General features: G+C 35.8%; 1 protein-coding gene across 1 annotated transcript in view; it reads right to left on the bottom strand.

Moving 5' to 3' along the window:
• Positions 1-241: 241 nt before the first annotated feature.
• Positions 242-23,476, bottom strand: part of CAPZA2 (capping actin protein of muscle Z-line subunit alpha 2) — a 69,705-nt gene continuing 46,470 nt past the window's right edge. The window contains 7 exon segments of the mRNA NM_001171021.1: positions 242-1,750; positions 2,435-2,497; positions 7,065-7,136; positions 9,865-9,943; positions 12,724-12,803; positions 14,990-15,196; positions 20,139-20,202. Coding sequence (NP_001164492.1) covers positions 1,610-1,750; positions 2,435-2,497; positions 7,065-7,136; positions 9,865-9,943; positions 12,724-12,803; positions 14,990-15,196; positions 20,139-20,202 — 706 coding nt within the window. The 3' untranslated portion in view covers positions 242-1,609.

Below are 23,476 nucleotides of genomic sequence, written 5' to 3'. Positions count from 1 at the left end.
TAAAACAGAGCCAAAGTAATTGACCTTCATAGGATACAAAATGAAAACAGCTCAATGGACACAACTCAGTTCATCAACTACATTCTGATCTAGTGTTACCCACAGAATTATCATCATTCTTTGGAATGGGTCTTAAAAAAAAAGGAAAAGACAATTAATGTTACCAAGTCATTTTCTTTGGGAATCTCAACATGCCAAGACTTGTATTTTAAACTAAAGAGAAAATTATTTATCCAAAGTGTCATAATTTCATATTATTTTCTCAGTGCTTTAAAGGCCAACAGTGATTTTAAAAAGAAATGAAACATGCTTTCATTAAGTTTTTAAAAATCTATACAATTCAAGCTAATGAAATATTTTATTGTACATAATAAAAGTGGTGTCTTTTTAAAAAAAACATTTTCAGGCCCAGACATCTGCAGGAATACGTGAGGAATGGATTCCACTCAAGTATAATTAGCAATACTTTACTGAATGAAACCATAAATCCACCCCCATTTCCCATAGTAAATACTAACATTCACTACAGGCTTGAAATTCCTGTAGCATCAGTAAATCTATTCTTTAAAATATTACAAACATGCTTATGATGCATAGGAAGATGAAAAAATTTAGACTTTAACGGCACACCATATGTAATCCCAGCTTTTCTAATTTACAGCCAGTTAAGAATTACAATATCCAAAGAATGTATTTTAAAATAGTATTGACTCACTGGTAAGTGATTTTTCTACTCAATAAATAGGAAAATTTGCATTTTAATGTTACATTGAATTTCAGCACTTTTCAATCCAAAAAAAAAACTGAGACAAGATCATGAGTTTAGGATTATATATATTACAATTTGCCTTGTTATAATACATTTGTGGCTTTATGATAAAAATAACTCAGGGACATATGGAATTCAAGCTAATTTGCATAACTGTCACAAGAAAAAAGCATTAAATGCATTTCTGAAATAAGTATTTTCATTTAATTTCAGAATCTCAAAACAGCATTAGATCTTGGCCTTGTTTAAAAAAAGTTTAGTTAAACACTAAGCTAGCTAAATAACCTTCTTGAAAGGTTTAAACACAATGTATATAGAAAATGCTTTCCCGCTAATCTCGATCTTACAGAAATGGAAAAGTTGAGGGGAAAAGGTAGACAATTTCTTCAGCAGCATATATGGCTAAATCCATCAACCACCTTAAACTAGAATTTCTATTATTGACCCCATTTAAAAATAATTGGGCAAATATCAAAAATTACCCATTTCCTAAACTGAAGACAACAATTTTAGGGTTACAGTAAAATATTTTTGAAATACCTCAAAAACTAATAACCATAAACTAGAGGAATCATCTCTTCATTTTAAGAAAGGCTTAAAAGAAAGTAAAGACATAACAAAAAGTAAACTAAACCCATTTTCAACCCTCTCTGAAATGAAAAGTAATGGTTGATTAGCTAAGCTTTGTGCTCTAACCAAACTAATTAATTACAGTGATTTTAAATGGCAACAGCCCATCTGACTGGGCAGCCTGACAGTTTTGAATACTTTTGCAATAATTTTCTTTTTTTTTTTTTTAAACGCAAAGACACTAAAATGATCCGGTCATGCAATGTTCATTTATGCATTCTGCATCTCTTTGCCAATCTTGTAGCTAAGGATCTTGTTCCAATCAATCTTAGTGCGTGTAACTGGCAACTGTCGACGTAAGGCTTTGAAAGTAGTGTCCGACATTGTCTGATAATTCTCACTGATGGCAGTCTACAAAAAACAGTAGTTACAGGTTTAAGGAAAATAAAAGGAACAGAACATATAAAACACACAGATATTCTCAGAAAACAACCTGAAGTAGCCAGGTTCACTGTTTTTTAAATAGTCAAATAGAAACCTCAATATGATCTTAAAAAACTGATTAAAAAAATTAAAAGGAAATGCATATAATTAGTTTGAATAATTACATTTAATGAAATTATAAACTAAACTTAATATTTATATATCTTTGTTTTAAATCCATTTTACTATTTTCATCAGAACAAATTATGTTTTTAAAGGGTGTAAACTCATCCAATTCACAAATAAAATGTTTAAATTCAAAAGGGTTCACATGTTGATAATATAAACAGCAGAGCACAAAATCAAATCAGATCTAAGGAAATTACATGTAATTCAAATGGCTTAGGGAATACCTCAATTAGAATTTCTAATTGGAAACAAACCAGTCATTAAAAATTCTGGCATATTTTGGCCAATATTCACTATTAATAAGTTGTAGTATTTTTAAAATTCTAAATCTTAAATGAATTGTTTATTTGCTATTATTTTTGACTATACTTTCTTAAGTTTGCCCTTGCACTGTACTTAAAGCAAACACACATCAAAAGACTTAATATTTCAGTGCTGATTCATAAGTGAACACAGATTATACAGTATTTTTGAAAATCATACCTGGTACTCATTTTCTGCAGCTTCTACAATTTTTATAAATTCTTTTGCTGTTTGTGCCTCATTCTGAACGGGGAAAAAATTAAATAACATAGTAATTTAAAATTAAATCTATTATTTCTAAACATATATACGATTTATGAAATATTTTAATAAATAATGCAGATGGAAACTAAGACAAACAGGGGGAAAAATACTGTAAGATCAATTGTAGTTCTAAGGGAAACTAGGCAAAAATATTTTGAGTCAGCAGAATGAGCCTGGTCTTAGTGTGTAACTTGTTAAGGAAAGTGAAATCTTAGTAATATACATTGCTGGAAAGTTCAATTCTAACAACATATATTTCAATATACACCTTTATGGGAAAAAAGTTAAAGACATTGATTTCTGTTTACCATCTTAACAACATAAAAAATTACCAATTTGGAAGAACATATTTTAATGTTTAAGGTGCAGGCTGGTGTGCTGCAGCAAATTTTAAAGTTTAGAATTAAGCAACACTACTTGCAAGGCTACCATCCTATATCCAAGCGCTGGTTAGACTTGCCAAACTTGCTCCTGCTTCTAATCTAGCTCCCTACTAATGGTTGGCCCAAGTACTTGTGACCTTGACACCCACATGGGAGATCGGGATGGGGCTGCAGGCTCTTGGCTAAAGCCTGTCCTAGCCCCAGCTGTTGGCAGCCATTTGGGGAATGAACCAGTGGATGGGAGGTATCTTGCTTTCTCTTTCTTTGACTTTCAACTAAAAATATAAATAATAAAATCTTAGAAAGTTTAAGGTAGATTTACTCCACTGTTTAAATATTTTAACATGCCAACATAGGATTTTTTTTCAGTTTTAATAATAAAGTTAATAGAAATCTATTTTTTAAACTTTTAAAATTTATTTGAGAGGCAGTGTGACAGAGAGAGAGAGAGAACATAAGTGTGTGCAAGCACTCATCCACTGCTTACTCCCCTAATGCCTGAGATAGCTGAGGCTGGCCAGACTGCAGCGGGAAGTCAGAAACTCAATTCAGGTCTCTGCAAAGGGGCAGGTACCCAAGTATTTGAGCCATCAACTTGCTGCCTCCCAGGGTACACATTAACAGGAATCTGGAAATGGACGTGGAGTCAGAACTTCAAACCAGGCACTCAGGCCGGCGCCGCGGCTCAATAGGCTAATCCTCCGCCTAGCGGCGCCGGCACACCAGGTTCTAGTCCCGGTCAGGGCGCCGCATTCTGTCCCGGTTGCCCCCCTTCCAGGCCAGCTCTCTGCTGTGGCCAGGGAGTGCAGTGGAGGATGGCCCAAGTACTTGGGCCCTGCACCCCATGGGAGACCAGGAGAAGCACCTGGCTCCTGCCTTTGGATCAGCGCAGCGCACCGGCCGCAGCGGCCATTGGAAAGTGAACCAACGGCAAAGGAAGACCTTTCTCTCTGTCTCTCACTATCCACTCTGCCTGTTAAAAAAACAAACAAACAAACAAAAAAACAGGCACTCAAAATATGGAATGCCAGTGTTCCAAATGGCATCTTAATCACTAGGGCAAATGCTAGCCCGTGGAAATCAATCTTTTTTTTTTAATTTATTTCTTGTTTAGTAAATATAAATTTCCAAAGTACAGTTAATGGATTACAATGCCCCCCCGCCCCAATTTCTTAAAAGAAAACACAGTGTTCACATAAAATTTTCTAATATCTTACTTGGAAGAGTATGTGAATGAACTCTGTGCAGAAATAAAATCAAGCTAAAAAATTCTGTGTTTTTTTTTTTTTTAAGATTTATTTATTTATTTGAAAGTCAGAGTTACACATAGAGAGGAGAGGCAGAGAAAGGAGAGGTCTTCCATCTAATGGTTCACTCCCCAATTGGTCTCAATGAGGTGGAGCTGCACTGATCCGAAGCCAGGAGCCAGGAGCGTCTTCTGGGTCTCCCACGTGGGTGCAGGGGCCTAAGGACTTGGGCCATCTTCTACTGCTTTCCCAGGCTACAGCAGAGAGCTGGATCAGAAGAGGAGCAGCTGGGTCTTGAACCAGCCCATATGGGATGCTGGCACTTCAGGCCAGGGCGCTAACCCACTGTGCCACAGCGCCGGCCCCTAAAAAAAAATTCTTAATATGTGGGTCAGCATTGTGGTGTAGGTGAGGCCACCATCTAGGTGCTGGTTCCTATCCCAGTTGCTCTACTTCCATTCCAGCTCCTTGTGTCCCTTCTACCCATGAGGGAGATCTACATGTGGCCATTTGGGGAGTAAACCAATGGATGCAAGATGTCTCTCTCTGTTTCCCCATCTCTCTCTGTAATTGTGTCTTTCAAATAAATTAATAAATCTTTAAAAAATTTTCTTGACTTTGAAAGCTGAAAATAAAGAAAAATGTATCACAATACAAATAGCTAGAGGAAAGAAACATGTATTATAGTTTAAAGGTTAGGTACAGGATCATAGACCTCAACGAAAGAACTAAACCTATAAAATTCTTTCAAGAAAACATTGGAATAAATACTTGTGATGCTGGAAAAGATAAAGGTTTCTTAAATATCCCAAAAGCAAAAATGATAAAAGAAAAAATAAATTAGACCAACCACATAAAAACTATAAAATCTTTTGTTCTGCAAATATAAGTATCAAAAAAGTGAAAACAACACATAAGTAGGTGAAAATCACATATCTGATACTGGACTTGTATCCAGAATATATGAACAATTACAACTCCACAAAAACATGAAAATTCCAGTAATGGGCAAAATCTTTATAGATATTTTCCCAAAGAAGATATACAAATGGCCAATAATCACATGGAATGATATTCAACACCATTAACTGTTAGGCAAATGTAAATAAAAACGTGGTAAGATACCATTTTCAGTCCCAATGGAATGGCCATAATCAAAAAGACAGGTTTTGGCAAGGATGTGGAAAAACTGGAACCTCATACACTGGGGGACTGTAAAATGGTGTAGCTGCTGTGGAACACAATTTGGCAATTCTTCAAAGGATTAAAAACAGAGTTATTATGTAGGAAGATAGTTTAAAAAGCTCATCTTTTCAAGGTTCATCTTTTAATTCTATTTTCCATGAACTTACCAAAGTATTCTTGTCTACACCAAATGCAAATTAAATGTCTACATAAAAAACGGTACTTTGAAGTGGGCATTTAGCCTAGAGGTTAAGATACTCACATCTCACAATGGAGTACCTGGTTTGATTACTGGTTCTAGCTCCTGACTCCAGGTTCCTGCCATTGCAGACCTTGGGAGGTAGTGGTGATAGCTCAGTTAATTGGGTCACTGTCATCCTCATGGGAAAACTGGATTACATTCCCAGCTCCTAGCTCTAGGTCTGGTGCAGAACTATTGTAGACATTTGGGGAGTGAATGGGGATGGGCACTCTCTTTTTGTTTGGCTCTCCAAAATAAATAAATAAATAAATAAGTAAACTGTATGAATGTTCATAGAGACATAAAGTAGAAAACAAACTTCGATCAATGATGAATGGATAAGTAAAATGTGATATATCCATACAATGAGGTATTTGGCAATAAAAAAGGAGGTACTGATCCACACTCTAACAAGACTGACCACTGAAAATATGCTCAAAGAAGGCAGTCACAAAGATCACATATATTTTTATGATTCCTTTTTACAAAATGTCCAAAATAGGCAAATCCAGGGTAAGGAAGTGGATTAATGGTTACCTAGGATAGAGAAGAGTTTGGGGCAGTAGGGCTGCGAAGAATAGGGAACTAATGTTAATAGGTGTAAGGTTTAAAGAGGATGAAAATGTTCTAAAATTAGATTGTTGTAAAACCCTGTTAATACACTAAAAAATTAAATTTTATACTTAAGTATGTGAATCGAATGGTATATGAATTATACCTCAAAGTTGCAAAAAAATGGGTGAATTGCTACTACTTACTATCTTTAACTGAATACACTTTGAGTTTTTTTATTAAAGATTTATTTATTTGAGGGACTAGTGCTGTGACTTAGCAGATAAAGCTGCTGCCTGCAGTGCCAGAATCCCATTTAGGTACCAGTCCAAGTCCCAGCTGCTCCATCTCCAACCCAGCTCTCTGCTATGGCCTGGGAAATCAGTAGAAGATGGCCCAAGTTCTTGGACCCCTATACCTTTGTAAGGGACCTAGAAGAAGCTCCAGGCCCCTGGTCTCAGATCAGCCCAGATCTGGCCATTGCAGCCATCTGGGGAGTAAACCAGCGGATGGAAGACCTCTCTCTCTGTACCTCTGCCTTTCAAATAAATAAATCTTTAAAAAGAAAAAAAAAAAAAGATTTATTTATTTGAACAGCAGAGTGGCAGAAGGAAGAAAGAGTAGGGGATAAGAGCGTATTCCCATCTGTTGGGTCATTCCCCAAATGCCTGCAAATTCCAGGAACTTAAGCACTTGGGCCATCATTTACTGTCTCCCAGGTGCAATAGCAGGAAGCCAGATCAGAAGAATGGATAGGCACTCTGATACGGGATGCAGGTGTCCCAAGTGGTGGCTTAACCTACTGTGCCTCAACACTTGCCTCATGAATACACTTTAATTTGAAACAGAAATATCACTTAAAATGTTAACTCTAAAATTGTTCTGGTTTTATAGAAATATTAGGTTGTCTAAATTTCATTATGGAATTAATTACTTACAGACACTGTTAGGGAATCTTGTATATCTTTATGACTCACTAGCTGAACATTACCATCTTCATAATAATGAACCTATGGAAAAAGAAATAGAAGACACTACATTATAGGAATCATGAATATTCTCACAGCTTTGGCAATTACATCAAACAGATGACTACCAATTTCCACTCTAGCCCAGAGTTCTCTGCTGAGCTCCAGACCCTGTATACTCTAGCAAGGCTCTTCCTGACCCCAGTCTAGGGAGGAGTCTCGTCAAGATTGTTCAAGCAGGTCCTCCTCTGGCCTGATCGCTGGACATTTTTACCTCACAGCCATCTTATTGGTACCTAAACCTCAGATGTCCAAACAGCTCAAAGTATTTCCTCAGGAACACAGTTCCTCTTTCATGTATTTCTACTAACCATTTAATCCCCCAAATTCGTAGAAATACATTTATTCAACAAGTATTAACTGAATGATTACTATAAATATTTGCTACCATAGAAGGTTTTAGGGATAGAGGGCTTTCAAAAATGCACTATTCTGGACTTCCTATTTCAACACAACATGGTAAGAGCTATGTATAAAGTATACTAACAATACTTGACTCTCTCTGAGTTTAAAAAAGGACCTCAAGGCATGCGCCAAGCCTCAATAGGCTAATCCTCTGCCTGCGGCACTGGCACACCGGGTTCTAGTCCCAATTGGGGCGCCGGTTCTGTCCCAGTGCTCCTCTTCCAGTCCAGCTCTCTGCTGTGGCCCGGAAAGGCAGTGGAGGATGGCCCAAGTGCTTGGGCCCTGCACCTGCGTGGGAGACGAGGAGGAAGCGCCTAGCTCTTGGCTTCAGATTGGCACTATGCACTGGCCATGGCGGCCATCTCAGGGGTGAACCAATGGAAGGAAGACCTTTCTCTCTGTCTCTCTCACTGTCTAACTCTGCCTGTCAAAAAAAAAAAAAAAAAAAAAAAAGGACCTCAAAAAAACAGGCAACACTTGGGCTTAGCAAAATAACCATTACAGTTAAGCCAGAGAATACAGAGCAATTAAGCTTAGAGAACATTGTAGTTCAGAAAGGACTGGAGGTACTTATGGCTGGAAATGTATGTGGTGGGGAAGCAGACTAGAGAAATATACGGTAGTGGACACATATTGTATGTTCATAGAAACTATATCTGGACTATGTGGCAGGTGAGAAGTTACCACTAAATGGTCCTAGGTAGGCAAGTAACATATCCAGATTTAAATTTTTAAAAAATTACCCTTCTGATGACAATGTGAAAGATGGACAAGGGTGATAAAAGCATCATATGCTAGGCACTAGGCTAAGTACTAAAGGTAGAACTGTGAACCATACAATCACTGTAATCAACCAGCTTTGGTCCAATCAGAGGCATTATTTTAGAAATTGCTATAGTAACTATTCAGGTAAGAGCTGCTGAGGCCTTAAATAAATGGAAGAATAATGTTGACAATAACGGTTAATACACACTGAGCACTTTGTGTGTCTGGCTCTGTTCTGTGCATTTTATCCATATTAACTAATCATTATATAATCATAGGAGCTTCTTTGTTGTTTTTAGCAAACAAAAAAGCAAACAAAGTTTAAATGACTTCCTAATGTCACTCAACTAGTAAATGGCAGAGCTAGGATTCAAACTCAGGCAGTCTGGTTTCAGAATCCATGCTCTTAATTGCCATTCTCTCATGCCGAAGAGACAGATACCAAGACATAGAAATAAAGGAATATAAGACTAGAAAGGTATACTGGAGTCAAATGACAGGACAGCAGTATCTGACTCATCTTTATTTTTTAATAGCTCTTAGCCCTCTACCTTTTCTGTTAGATAATCAACAAATGGATTGAATAAATAAGGAAACAAAGGGAAAAAAAAAAACCTAGTCTGTACTTTCCTTTAACTTGTTTAGTAATACCTGTACTTATATTCAAATACTTGGTCTTAGCTATCAAATGTTCTTAAGTCTACATAAACATCTGACCTTGTATTAAAAGTGAAAAAACTAGGCCGGCACTAGGTTCACTAGACTAATTCTCTGCATGCGGTGCCGGCACCCGGGTTCTAGTCCCGGTTGCCCCTCTTCCAGGCAAGCTCTCTGCTGTGGCCCAGGAAGGCAGTGGAGGATGGCCCGAGTGCTTGGGCCCTGCACCCCATGGGAGACCAGGAGGAGGCACCTGTCACATGGCTTTGGATCAGCGCAGTGCGTAGGCCGCAATGCGCTGGCCATAGAGGCCTCTTGGGGGGGTGAACCAACAGAAAAAGGAAGACCTTTCTCTCTGTCTCTCTCTCTCTAACTCTGCCTGTCAAAAAAAAAAAAAAAAGTGAACAAATTCAATTCTAGAGGGCTTTATGGAAAAGCAGATATGAATACAAGAAATGCTTAAAATATTTATTTATATATATAAATAGCATGTATAAAAATATACACAAATAAACATTTATATATACACAAACATATATACTTTAGTATTATATGTCACCCAACTTCAGCTAGTTCAGATGGCAAAAGAACGTAAGGGCTACTTAGAAGATGCTTGGATAAATACACTGAATGGAGAGTGACCAAATGGTAGTATCTACATTTAACCATATTTTGTAATCTGTCACATGTCCTTGAAGATTTTTAACTATGGAACAAACTGCCAGCTTACTGAAGAGATTTAATACAGTACTACTTATTTATCCCATTACCCCAAAGCAAAGATCTGGAAAAGAAATGGTATCACATACCAAGAAAATGTAAACTGATTAACTATTTCTCTGATCAGAATAATCTAGAAAACAGCAAACAAAAAAATTCATACCTGAATTTTCAAGATGCCAACCACTTGAGTGATTGAAGGTGTGACTGTAAACTTCCACTCTGACCTCCAACGACCATTCCTTAAAAATAAAAACAGCAGCTGTAAATAAGGTAGGGAAAATAATTTGAATCAATTTTAAGTTTTAGACGTAATGCTAATTCTACAGTATGAGAGAATGTAGGGGGTAGATGCTGGACATTCACCCATTTTTTAACCACTGAAATATTCAGAAGGAACAAAAGTTAATTTCAGTTGTAAGACATATTTAATTTAATATTTACTTTACTGAGAGGACCTATATGATGTATGTCAGCTTCAGAATTCTGAAGCTAAGACTTAAAACACAATTCAATGTAAAATCACACAAGATACTTCTTGGAGAAAAATTTTAAGCTATTCTTTAATTGGATCCCTCTAAGAGTAAACTGAATAAATGTTCAGATTATCAGCATTTCACAGAACTGTTTAATATTTACTGAATGATACAAAGTATCAAATAATTTAAAAATGCCTAGCAAATGCTATATAATACTCTTAAGTAGGAACTGATATCTGTAAATAAAAGGTTATAGTTAAAAACATCAGATTATTTTTCCCTTTTCCAGTTTTAGGGTTAATGTTTTTACACAAAAGGTACATCTTTCTTTCTCCCCACTTTTGAAATGATTTCTGTATGCTAATGAATACATATTCATGGTAGAAAAGAGAGATGCTCATTTTTCTTGTCCAGTGAATCTCATTATATTTTTCGGATACCTTTTCACCTCTATTTGTTCTTTGCACACTAAGACAGTCAACCTGATAATGCAAATTTATACCTGTTTGTTCCTTCTGAATAGTCTGTATTTATAAAATAGTCACATGGCTAACAGATTACCATACTGGTTTTATTTATAATATTTCTGGCTTCCTTTCAATATTCTTAACAATTTAAATGGTAATATTCTTATACCTGAAGTTAATATCTAACATTTGAGGAATATTATATGTTCTATAAAATAAAAAATTTAATTTTACAACATGTCTTGATTTTCACAACTCATCCAGGATTATTCAAAGTAGCTTGGGTGACAAAGGTCTATTCATTTTTGTTTCATGATTCCCAAGGAAGTTATTTCTTTTACTTAGGTTTTAGTACCAAGCAACTAGTGAGTTCTAAATAGGATCTTATGAATATACCATCATATTATATTTTCATATTACATATGAATATAACCATTATTACATATGAATATATAACCATTGATTTTTTAAGCAAAAAAAGGGAATTTCAAACTAAGTAATGGTACTAATTTGGCATTATTTAAAAAGATTCTTCCAAAAGCATTACTATAGTATTAGTAAATGACACTAAATAGATAACATCCTTTCATCAATGGAGAAAATAGCCAAGATGTCTTATTATAATCACAAATATGTTTGCGATTAATTTTATTAGCTCTAATTACAAATATTTAACAAACATTTACTAATATTTATAATTAAATATTTATTAATATCTATAATTAAATATAAATTAATATTTACAATTAAATTTTCAACAAATGTTTATTCCCCTATGTACTGGGGAAACGGAAGAGAAAAGTCTCTAGTGAAATCTAAAGAACATTCAAGATAAGTATCTTCTGATGTGAACTCAAGTGTATCAACAAGTGTATCAATTATATCAAGATATTCATGGAAAAACAGAAATGAAAAATTTATTTACTAGAAACTGAAAATAAAATTTTAAATTCAGTGATACAATGGTCATATTGGTGGTTTAAAAAAAACTGCCAGTATGTAAAGCAAAAGAGAAAACAAAATTCAAAGACAAAATTTTCCTCATTTTATCTATCCTAAAGTTCAAAGGAATTATAATTTCTAATGTAATTCCTAATTAGTAATTCACTAAAACGTCTCCAATATATTTTAAAGTAATATTTAATAAAAAGAAATTTTCGGGGCTGGAGCTGTGGCGTAGTGGGTGAGGCCACTGTGTACAGTTTGGGTACCATCTGTTCCATTTCCGATCCAGCCCTCTGCTACGGCCTGGGTAGGCAGTGGAGGACTGTCCAAGTCTTTGGGCCCCCGTACCCAAGTGGGAAACGTGGAAGAGACTCCTGGATCCTGGCTTCAGATCAGCCCAGTACCGGCCACTGTGGCCATTTGGTGAGTGAACCAGAGGATGGAAGACCTCTCTCTCTGTGACTCTGCCTTTCAAATAAATAATTAAATCTTTAAAAAACAATAAAAAGAAAATAAAATTTTCCTTTAAAAGTAGTTCAACCACAAAATATTGGTTTTATTGTATATTTCTTCACACAAATAGCATAAACTAATAATAATTTTATGAAGATTTGTTGGCTTAGAACTGTGGTAGATTAACGTTAAAAATTTTTAGATCTCAAATAAACTATATATTAAGTCTACAAAAGTAACTTTGTACATCAGAATCTGTAGGAAACTCTATAGGAAACTTTAACTTGTCCTTAAAGTGTATATGTTCATAACGGAATTGATTTTCCTCCAGTTATGAAGGCTCTGCATTTCTTTAATTACTCTTAGTTAACCTCACAATCTTGCATTTACTTCTAAGAAGGGTAAGCAATGGAACATTGGGCCAGGTACCAAATTGGTCCACAGGCTTTATTGATCCCTCATACTCTTCACTGAATGGCAACAGATTTACAGCTATCTTTAATGATTAGGCCGACTATGGCACAAATTCCTTTCTTACATCAAAATTTGAAGTTTTATAACCCGTTTAGATTGGTGTAGTCAATCACTCACAAACAAGGTATAGCTCCCACCACTAACACAGAACTTCAAAAAAATAAACAGTGTCAAAATTCCTCAGTACACAACATTTTAACTTACCAAAAGTTTTTTGCTTGGAACTGATGGCTTTCTATGCATGCAATAATGGTTTGCTGTCCATCAATTTTTTTACCATATACCTTATTGGCAAAGAAAACAGGAACAAGATTGAATTTAGGAACATAGAACATCCAACTTTAAACATCTTTAGAATACTTAAATATACCACTTTGTAGAAACACATAAAAGATACAAAACAAGTCCATATTCCAACATTATAACTACAAAATTCTCAAATTTATATACTTAAACTAATAGAAAATAGGTGATAAAAGCCTTCCAATTAATAAATTATAATTTATTGAGTAAAAATTATGTACTCTAAATATTCATAAACATCCTAGATGTATCATGCTTTCATTTCAATCACAGGTCATTGTAAGTAGAAAATTTGTTTTAAACAGATACCAACTTAGCCATCTTTGCAAGTAAAAACTGCAACTTACTTGTGATTATTTTTTTCACTTTACAATCTTAAGGGCTGTCATTTCTCTAGTCTTTTCAAGAAATTAATTTTGAGATTTGAAAGACAAAGAGAAATAGCGTGCAAGAGCAAGAGAGCATGTGTTCCTATCCACTGGCTCACTCCCAAATACCCACAACAGCAGGAGCCAGGCCAGGTCAAAGCCAGGAGCCTAAACTTAATCCAAGTGTCCCACATGGGTGGCAGGAAACCAATCACTTGAGCTATCATGTGCTGCCCATCAGGGTGTACATTAACAGGAAGATGGACTGAGGAGCATAACTGAGATTCAAACCTAATATTCAATACCTAATATTCAAACCCCAATATGGGATGTGGGTGTCCCAATCCATATCTTAACACACTATGCCAAATCCCTACCCCTCCAGTCATTTTTAAAAGTACTAGAATAAGAGTGAGAAAGTTGATTTATTTATAAACTGAAAAAGGTCATTGTGAGAATATCCATAATGTATGAAAATATTTCATCTCTTGCCTACTGCTTAAGAGTAATGAAAAAAATTTGCTTCTCTCAATTCTCCCAGAACCACTCTCTTACTCGTTGAGATATTCTTCCAAAATAATCCTGGTCAACTAATTATAATTCAAAGAATTTGTAATACATTTTACGTTATATTTTTTTTATAATATTATTCAATTATTAGAGATTTTTAGCAGGCCTCATCAATTTCTTAAACAGGAAATCTCTAAAAAGGGGAGTACTATTGGATACATTGGTAGTTACGTTGGAAAGCAGGTATAAACTAGGACAAATGGTCACTGGTTGGAGAGGTAAGCACAGATCAAGGTTACAGAAGGCCTGTAAGCCAAGTTCAAAAGCCCAGCCTATATCCTAAGTACAAAGGGAAATCTTTAAAGGATTTCAAATAGGGGATTTTCCTGATCTCATTTGCATTCCAAAGACAACGCTGGCTATGGAGAAGATCACTGGAGCATAAACTCAGGGTGTTGTTATGCCTCTCTGAGTACTTATGAAAGTCAAAAAAAAAAAAAAAAAAAAAGCACTGCACTATTACTATATTTCATCCTGAAAATACAAAAATACATTAAATCTATGAAAGAACCATATTTTAAGATACACAAGAAATCTCACTATAAAACACATAAGGAAATGATTCCATATCCAAATAATTTTATTTTCTCTGAACTTTTTTTTTTTTAAAGATTTTATTTATTTATTTGAGAGGTAGAGTTACAGACAGGGAAAGACAGAAAGGTCTTCCCTCCATTGGTTCACTCCCCAAATGGCCAAAGCCAGGAGCCAGGTGCTTCATCCCGGTCTCCCATGTGGGTGCAGGGGCCCAAGGACTTGGGCCATCTCCCACTGCTGTCCTAGGCCACAGCCAGAGAGCTGGATTGGAAGAGGAGCAGCTAAGACTAGAACCGGTGTCCATATGGGATGCCGGCACCGCAGGCGGAGGATTAACCTACTGCACCATGGCTCCAGCCCCTTCTCTGAACCTTTTGTAATCTAGTTAAGAAATCTTAAGTTATGAACATAAGATTAAAGAATCTCATCACAACTTGCACCTCAAACCAAATTAATTAATTCCTACTTGGATTTAATTAGAGGTACACCCATTTCCTCACTTTGGGCTATTGCAAGATATTTATTTACTATTCAGACTTCCTTGAAAAAAATAGTAAACATTTTTAGAAGTATTTACTTCTTGGTAAAAAGAGTGGCAAGCTACAAAATATCAGTTCTGTAAGTTATTGTAAATTTCTAGAGATCATAAATACATTTGCCTAAGACATAAAAGTTGCCCATCAATGACTTACAGTGCAGACCCCATTCGGATAATGTTCTTTTACATAAGCACGAAGAGCAGTTTCTACTGAACTTCTCCACGATTCAATTGCATTTTCTGCTTCATAGGGTCTGGGATCAGTTGCTTCCTTTCTCAAGTGATCAAATTTGAAACAAATTCTGTTTTTTGGATCCAAAAACTTTCCATTCCCCAAGTCGCCATGTTCTGTTATCAATACCTTCAATGATGGAATGAATTTAGGAAGAAGTATTTAAAACAGCAGTTAAGTACTAATACATATTAATACACTCTTAAGCCTTTTCCTTAAAACTAACACAATTCTATTCCAAGCAAGTGGCTTTGCTACATGGTGCAACTATACTTCAGATGAGTCGAGGATAAAGATAATGCGGCCAGCTCATTGAATGCAGGTCAGATTTTCACCCAATGCAACTTTTGCCTATTCAATGAAAAAAAAAATGCACCCTCTAACCTTACACTGCTGGAATTGGTTTCTTTCTCTGAAACCTTTAAACAGTTTATTCTTTCTGAAACCAGCTCTAGTTCCTCAAAACTAAAAACAGGTAATAACATTCAATCACAAGGCTGCCAGAATGGCTTTAGTCTAGTGAGAAGCCTCTTTAGTGGGTCCCATCTTGCTCCATGGCCTACAATCTCATCTATTCTGAGGTGTCTTTTACTTGTTTCTTATACACTAGTCATTGAGTCAATGACTTCCACATTTTTAAAATCATAATTTTTTCATTTAAATTATAAAATGGTATTTTGTTCTTTATTTTAAAAACTTTCCCCTTTTTCCTTCCATTGGAACTCTCCTAACTTTTTATTCCTTTCACATGCCAAGACGTCCCCCATTCCTCTGCAGCAAACCTTGCTAATACAGGACATATCCTTCTAAATTTTTTTCATTGTCATGAAATCCTACATTGAAAAAATACACACACTTGTCTGTATATGCATATACATACACACGAATGGCTTCTTGGGTTATTATGTTTTAATAATGGAATAAAAATGTGTATGCAAAACTCAAACACTTTCATGTATCTGGCTTTTTCAATGTAAGTATCTTGAGGAAGTCCCTCAAAGTCAACTGACAGACTTCTCACTACTGTTTTGAATGGTTACATAATATCCTGTAAAATGGATGTAATGTATTCACCAATCCACTACTGATGTGCTATGTCTTTACATTCAGTTTTCCTTTTTTGGGGTGGGGGGATTAGGAGGAACAATAAAAATGGTGAAATAAGCATTGTTGTACATTTATTTCCATATACTTTCATTTCTGTTTTATTTCTATCCAATGCTTTTATTTCTATTTGATAGATTCCCAGCAAAGGTGGTAGGGTCAGCAAGTAAAGGATTTCTATTTTTCTCATTTTATAATATGTATTTAGATTGGCCGGCGCCGTGGCTCAATAGACTAATCCTCCACCTTGCGGTGCCGGCACACCAGGTTCTAGTCCTGGTCGGGGTGCCGGATTCTGTCCCGGTTGCCCCTCTTCCAGGCCAGCTCTCTGCTATGGCCCAGGAGTGCAGTGGAGGATGGCCCAAGTGCTTGGGCCCTGCACCCCATGGGAGACCAGGAGAAGCACCTGGCTCCCGCCTTAGGATCAGCACAGTGCGCCGGCCGCAGTGCGCCGGCCGCAGTGCGCCGGCCACAGCGGCCATTGGAGGGTGAACCAACGGCAAAAAGAAGACCTTTCTCTCTGTCTCTCTCTCTCTCTCTCTCTCTCACTGTCCACTCTGCCTGTCCAAAAAAAAAAAGTATTTAGATTGCATTCTGAAAAATGGCCATGATCCACATTTCAATAAACAATATATGTTTTCTTCCATACCATCACCAACAGACATTATTTCTTTTAGTATAATGGATACATCATTATTTCAATTTTCTTAATTTTCTTTTTCAAAAAGATTTATTTGTTTGAAAGGTAGAGTAATAGCAAAAGAAGGAGACACAGAGAAAGAGGTCTTCCATCTGCTGATTCACACCCCAAATAGCTCCAACAGCCCAGTCTAGGCCAGGCCAAAACCAGGAGCCAGGAACTCTACCTGGGGTAGTAGGGGCCCAAGAAACTGGACCATTTTCTGATGCCTTCCCAGGTACATTAGCGGGAAGCTGGACTGGAAGCAGAGTAGCAAGGAATCCAGCTGGCACTCCAAAATGACTACTTGCTATACCAGCTTAACCCACTGTGCCATAACACTGGCCCCTATTTTTATTTCTCTGAATGCTGATAGATCTAAACATCTTTTCATGTTTGTTGGCCATTTGCTCCTATGTTAGTGAGTATTCTTTAGTATTTTTTATCTGGGTTTTTAATTTTTAATACTTTTGGAGTTCTGTTTAAGGTTAAGTTTCATTCTACAGTTAAAGACATGAATATGTAGTAAAATGTTTCCCTTTTCATTCATTTATTCATTCATTCACTTATTTATTTATTTTTGAAAGGCAGAGCAAGAAAGCTATCTTCCATTCACTGGTTTACTCCCCAATATCAGCAATAGCCAGGACTGGGCCAGGTCCAAGACAGGAGCCTGGAATTCCACCCAGGTCTCCCAAGTACATGGCAGGGACTCAAGTACTCAAGTACTTGAGCCATCACCTGCTGCTTCCCAGGAGGCACATCAGCAAGAAGCTGGATCAGAAGCAGAGTAGCTGGGCCCTAAACCAGATCCTCTGAAAAGGAATGCAGACGTCCAAAGCTGCAAACATCACACTGTGCTACTATGTTCCACCCCTGTCTTTTCTTTTATAGTTTCTAAGTTTCCAGTCTTATTTAATAAGATAGTCTTCCTGGCCCTACGTTGTATAGATAGGATCTTAGATTTTTTATTTCCATAAAATTGTAGTCACTGCTAAAAATTTTAATCTATCTGAAATTTCAGTACATTATGTGAAAACATGGGTCCATCCTAACTTTCTTCTTGAAGCACTTCTTTCTTGGAAGCAGTTATGCCAGTATCTATATAAAAATATTTCCTAAATGCTGGGACTAAATTCTGGTTCTCCATACTGTTCTACTGACTAATCTGTCTGCTCTATAAAATAGTACACTGACTTGATTTTAAACTGGTTGTAAAATATCTTCTTCTACGTAATAAGACAAATTTTTCTCACTCTTCTTTTTCATATTTTTCCTAGTTATTTCAAGCAAGTATTTTTTTCACATAAACTTTATAAAAATACTGACCAATTAAAAAATTGATTCAAATTACATTAAATTTAAAAATTAATTTTAAATAATTTAAGTCTCTAAGAAATAATTTAAGCTTAATAATTTAAGTTTCTAAGAATGTAGCAGCCCTTTTTAATGTTTTGATCGTTTTATCTGTTTCAAGAAGACAATCACTACTTTCTTTATAATCCTATGCTTTTCTTGTTAAACTTACTCTTATATTAATGTATAATTTTTACCATTATTTAAATGGAATTCACTTACTTGCTAGAAAGAGGACAGCTAATGAGTTCTATATGAAGTACTTACCTTAGATTTAGTCATCTCACCAAATTATTTTAATTGCAACTTTTTTTGGTTGAACAGTTACATTACTAGAATCCTTTGGTATCCCTAAATTTATAAACCATGTTACCAGAGTCTTCTCTTTCCAAGCTTTACAAGTTCTCATTCTCGTGTCTTAATTGCTATTTATCTCCACTTATGATGTAAGTAATAATCTTAATCAGGTGGTTTACCCTAATTTTTCACTTTAAAATTTTTTTTAGGGTTTGTAGTTTATTATATTTATTATTTGTTTTTCTTAAATAGTCAATTTTACCTAAGAGGTTATATCTATCCATATTTTTACTTAGGACTTTGTTTTTAATGAAAAATAACTGCTAACTTCTCAAATCCTTTTTGCAGTCCACTAATATAACATTTTTCTCCTTGAACTGCTGGTTATTGTAAGACAATTATATTGTCTCACGTGGAACCATTCTTAGATCCTGTGAAAAATCCTATTAGTCTTGATACATTTCTATCATCCTTCTGACATATTTCTATCTCTTATTGGTTAGTTTCCTATTTAATGTTTATATATTCATAGTCATATGGAAAACTTGTATATAAATTTTTTAAAAAATATATTTGGTTTAAGTATTAAAATTATGCTAGGTAAATAAAATGATTCTAGAAGTTAGCCAATGTTTCATTTATTTTTTTCAATTTGTTATTTAATAATTTATTATTTTCAATTATATTTACAGCCAACATTTTAAAACCATGCATCATCTTACCCAGAAAATTTTCTTGTAGAAAACAATTAGTGTGACCAGAATTACAAAAATGTTCAATACAGTATTATTAATAACAGCAACCAAAGGAAAAAGAAGAAAAAAACCAAAACCCCCCAAGGCAGAAATAAAATAAACTTCGGAGATTAATACAGTGAAGCACTATATATCTTTATATATGTATATATCTATATATAAGCTTATGTCATCATCTGTCTAGTCCTATTACCTGCATTTAACTACAAGACTACATATTACATAATGAGCAATCCCAAACACCAGCTCTGATATAAATGGCCACTAAGAGCTCTCTCTTATGTTTGTTCTTAACCACTCTCTCTTATATTCTACCTACAAGTTCCCTGACGATATTTTTTCATATAAATTGTACTTCATGCAAGCATGACTTGAATTAATACAATCACTGTTCAAACCAAAACAAAAGAAAAACCTGGATGATCTTTTGTGATTTTTTTTTTTAGCTTAGCAATTTTAACTTGCATTTTGGAAAGAAAAGATTTAATAATTACTAAATGCTATATTACTCACATGAAGAACTGTAGAATTCCAGAGCAACCAAATTATGATATAAATCTTACTAATATATATTCTAGATTTTGGATTAATATAGGATTGATTTTTTTTCCTATAAAAAACAAGAAAGTTATTTAAAGCAATTATTTTCTAAAATCTTAAATGAATTACATCTGAGAATTTCAAAAGGGACTTTTCTGCTAATACCATTATAGTCTTAATAGAAGAAAGTAAATTTTCAATGACTTTGCCAGTGAGTGGCTATGATTAAAATGAATAATTTTTCATCTTTAAGCATATCACTTCCCAATTCTTGCAGGATACAGTAACCATGACAAAACAAAACAAAGAATAGCTAGGTCCTATGTTTATATAAACATACCTGATCTTCATAACCTTCAATTTTTACTGGAGTAAACTGGTCCAAGTTATACTGTGCAAATGCACTAAAAAAAGAAAAAGGCCAATTACTTAAAATTATATATCTAATGTTTTATAAAAAAGTGACAGCCAAAAATTCACTGGTCAATAAAATTTTATCCTGAACTGCACATGGCAAGATAGATAAAATTACAATTGTCTAGTATTGATCTTATACCACAATAAATATAATATAGATGTGGCCATTTTAAAAACTGATTAACAATATCCAGCTTTCAATGCTTAGCAAAATAAAATTAAATCAGTCTTGACCTTTTCATTCAAGACTGTGAAAGTAAAGGTTAGACATCTATGCTGTATATATCTAATTTTTCAAGTACATATGAGGGGGCTTCAAATAGTTCATGGAAGATTGACATTTTTTAAAATTCTATTCTTCAACCTTTCAGAAGTTCTCTCATATTTAGTATACAAAAAAAAAGGCTAAATGCTGTGAAAGCAGCAGAGTGATCATTCAGATTTTGTGAACAAAGGGCTTCCTGCTGAAAAGGAGAGATAACATAAACACAACACAAAGTAGAAAATATTATAAGAGAATTACCAATAAAGCATTATGGAGCTTTTTAAAAACTGAATTCTCTTGAGGCAAGAGTATAAGAAGGTAATTGGGGTAATTTCATTTTTGAAATGAGGGTGATACCGAGAAGTGGAATTGAAAAACTGAGTAGGCTTTGGTCTTGTAGAAACTGGAGAGATGGCAAGAAGAGTATTTCAAGTAGAGGGAAGAATATGAGCAAAACACATAAGGTAAGTCAGGTCCATTATCACAGGAAATATTACACTCAATGCTTGGCACATAGCAGGTGTTCAGTTATTTTACTGGAGTGAACTGGCAGGTCTTGAAGCATGGAATAACTACACTATTTGGAAAGCAAAGCAGAGTCACAGAAGCTTTTAGAGAAAGGAGAACATGGATGTACTTTTTTTTTTTTTTTTAATGTTCATTTATTTATTTGTAAGGCAGAGTTACAGAGACAGGAGAGAGAGAGAGAGAGACAGATATTCCACCTGCCCATTCACTTCCCAAATGGCCACAATGGCTTGGGCTGGGCCAAGCTGAGGCCAGGATCCAGGAGTTTCTTCCTGGTCTCCCATATGGGTTCAGGGGCCCAAGCACTTGGGTCATTCTCTGCTGCTTTCCTAGGCCATTAGCAGGAAATTAGATTGGAAGTACAGCAATGGGACACGAACCAGTGTCCATATGGGATGCCAGCACTGCAGGTTGTGGCTTAACTTGCTGCACCACAGTGCCAGCCCCAGAAAGTACTTATAAATAAGATTAATTTGGCAGTGGCATGTATGAAAAATTGGGTAGTGGAGCAAAGAGAGACAGAAAGAGCAATTAGGCTATGTAAACATTCCATGGTGGAACTACAGAGTACAGGCTAGGAATAGTGATAGGTTCAAGAATAGTCTCTTCCACTTTTACGGAAGTAAAGAATAATATATTACCAGGTAATTACATGACACATGTGTAGAAAAAAAAGGATGAAAATTATCTAAAAATTGTATAAAGATCAATATTGCATTTTATTCAATCTATAATCTAGGAAATTACTTGCATTTAACAGAAAAGATACTGAGAATTTTTAATCTGGGGCTCTAACTCTACTTAAACTATATGGTAGCTTTTCAGATTATGCTGGAGACCTATGTCCACTGAATTTCCAGGTATGAGCTCTAGAGTCTCCTCTAGAAAGGAGTATCTGGCTGAGAAGAGCAAACTGATGAGTTAACAGGAAACTAGTAAATGTAAAAATAGCAAAGCAGAATTAAATTACTAGGTGTCAAATTCCTGACTCTGCATGTTCAAAAAAAAAAAAAAGGTAAGTGTGGATAGATAGAAGTACATGGAAGGGGAGGGCAAAAGAAGTAGCTGTTCACTTCTGCTTTTAATTCACGAAAACTGTAATTGTCCTAAGAATAGCCTCCAGGCATGTACCAACTATTAAATAATTTGCCTCAAAAGCATGTCTGTAAACTAAATTACTTAGAATTTAGGATTAATCTTCCCAGTAAAACTACATTTAAATAATAAATTTAATTTTCAAATGGTAATTGGTTCCCAGGCTGGACCAAAAATCAAAAAAAATTTTAAAGATTTTATTTATTTATTTGGGAGGTAGAGTTACAGAGAGTGAGAAGGAGAGACAGAGAGAAAGGTCTTCCTTTTGCTCAATCACTCCCTAAATGGCCGCAATGGCCCGAGCTGTGTCGATCCGGAGCCAGAAGCCAGGAGCTTCTTCTAGGTCTCCCACGTGGATGCAGGGGCCCAAGCACTGGGCCATCGTCTACTGCTTTCCCAGGCCATAGCAGAGAACTGGATTAGAAGAGGAACACCAGGGACTAGAACTGGTGTCACATGGGATGCCGGTGCCGCAGGCGGAGGATTTACCTACCGCACCACAGCCTCAGCCCTGCAAAATTTTTAATGCCTACAATATCTAATCCCATTCATTTGTGACTTGGGAAGAGAGGGTGGAGAAAAGAATAGGAAATGTGTAAAGGAGAGAATGAATATAAATTTATCTTAACTGATTAAAGTTAAATGGTGACAGTTCCACAGAATAGTGGAAAAGGTATTCACACGTACCCACTCATCCATCCATGCAATTTTTTTTTTTAAGGTAAGCAGAGGCTGGAGGTTTTTTTTTTTTTTTTTAATTTTTCTGCTTATATGAAAGCCAGATTAGATTTACGGAGAGAAGGAGAGACAGCTGGATCTTCCATCTGCTGGTTCACCCCCCTAGATGGACACAATGGCCAGTGCTGTGCAAGAGCTTCATCTGGGTCTCCCATGTGGCTGGCAGGGGCCCGAACACTTGGGCCATTTTCTGCCACTCCAGGCCGCTAGCAGAGAGGAACAGCATATACATGTGGAGAGGAAAAGTATTAAAGAAATTCAATATTGGGGTCAGTAAAGCAGTGCCGGCATCCCATATGGGCACAGTTTGAGTCCTAGCTGCTCCTCTTCTGATTCAGCTCTCTGCTATGGCCTGGGAAAGCAGTAGAAGATGACCCAAGTGCTTGGGCCCTTGCACCCGCGTGGGAGATCTGGAAGAAGCTCCTGGCTCCGGGTCAGCACAGATCTGGCTGTTGTGGCCAACGGGGGAGTGAACCAGCAGATGGAAGACCTCTCTCTCTCTCTCTCTCTGCTTCTCCTTCTCTCTCTGTGTAACTCTTTAAAGTAAATAAATAAATCTAAAAAAAAAAATCAATATTAAAAAATCCAACGAAGAAGAAGGAATGTAAGGTAATACACTCCAGTGAAACTACCAC

This window comes from Oryctolagus cuniculus, chromosome 3 (assembly GCF_964237555.1).
Source record: "Oryctolagus cuniculus chromosome 3, mOryCun1.1, whole genome shotgun sequence".
NCBI lineage: Eukaryota > Metazoa > Chordata > Mammalia > Lagomorpha > Leporidae > Oryctolagus > Oryctolagus cuniculus.
Note: the sequence above shows the minus strand (reverse complement) of the source record. Positions and strands in the feature narration are given on the sequence as shown.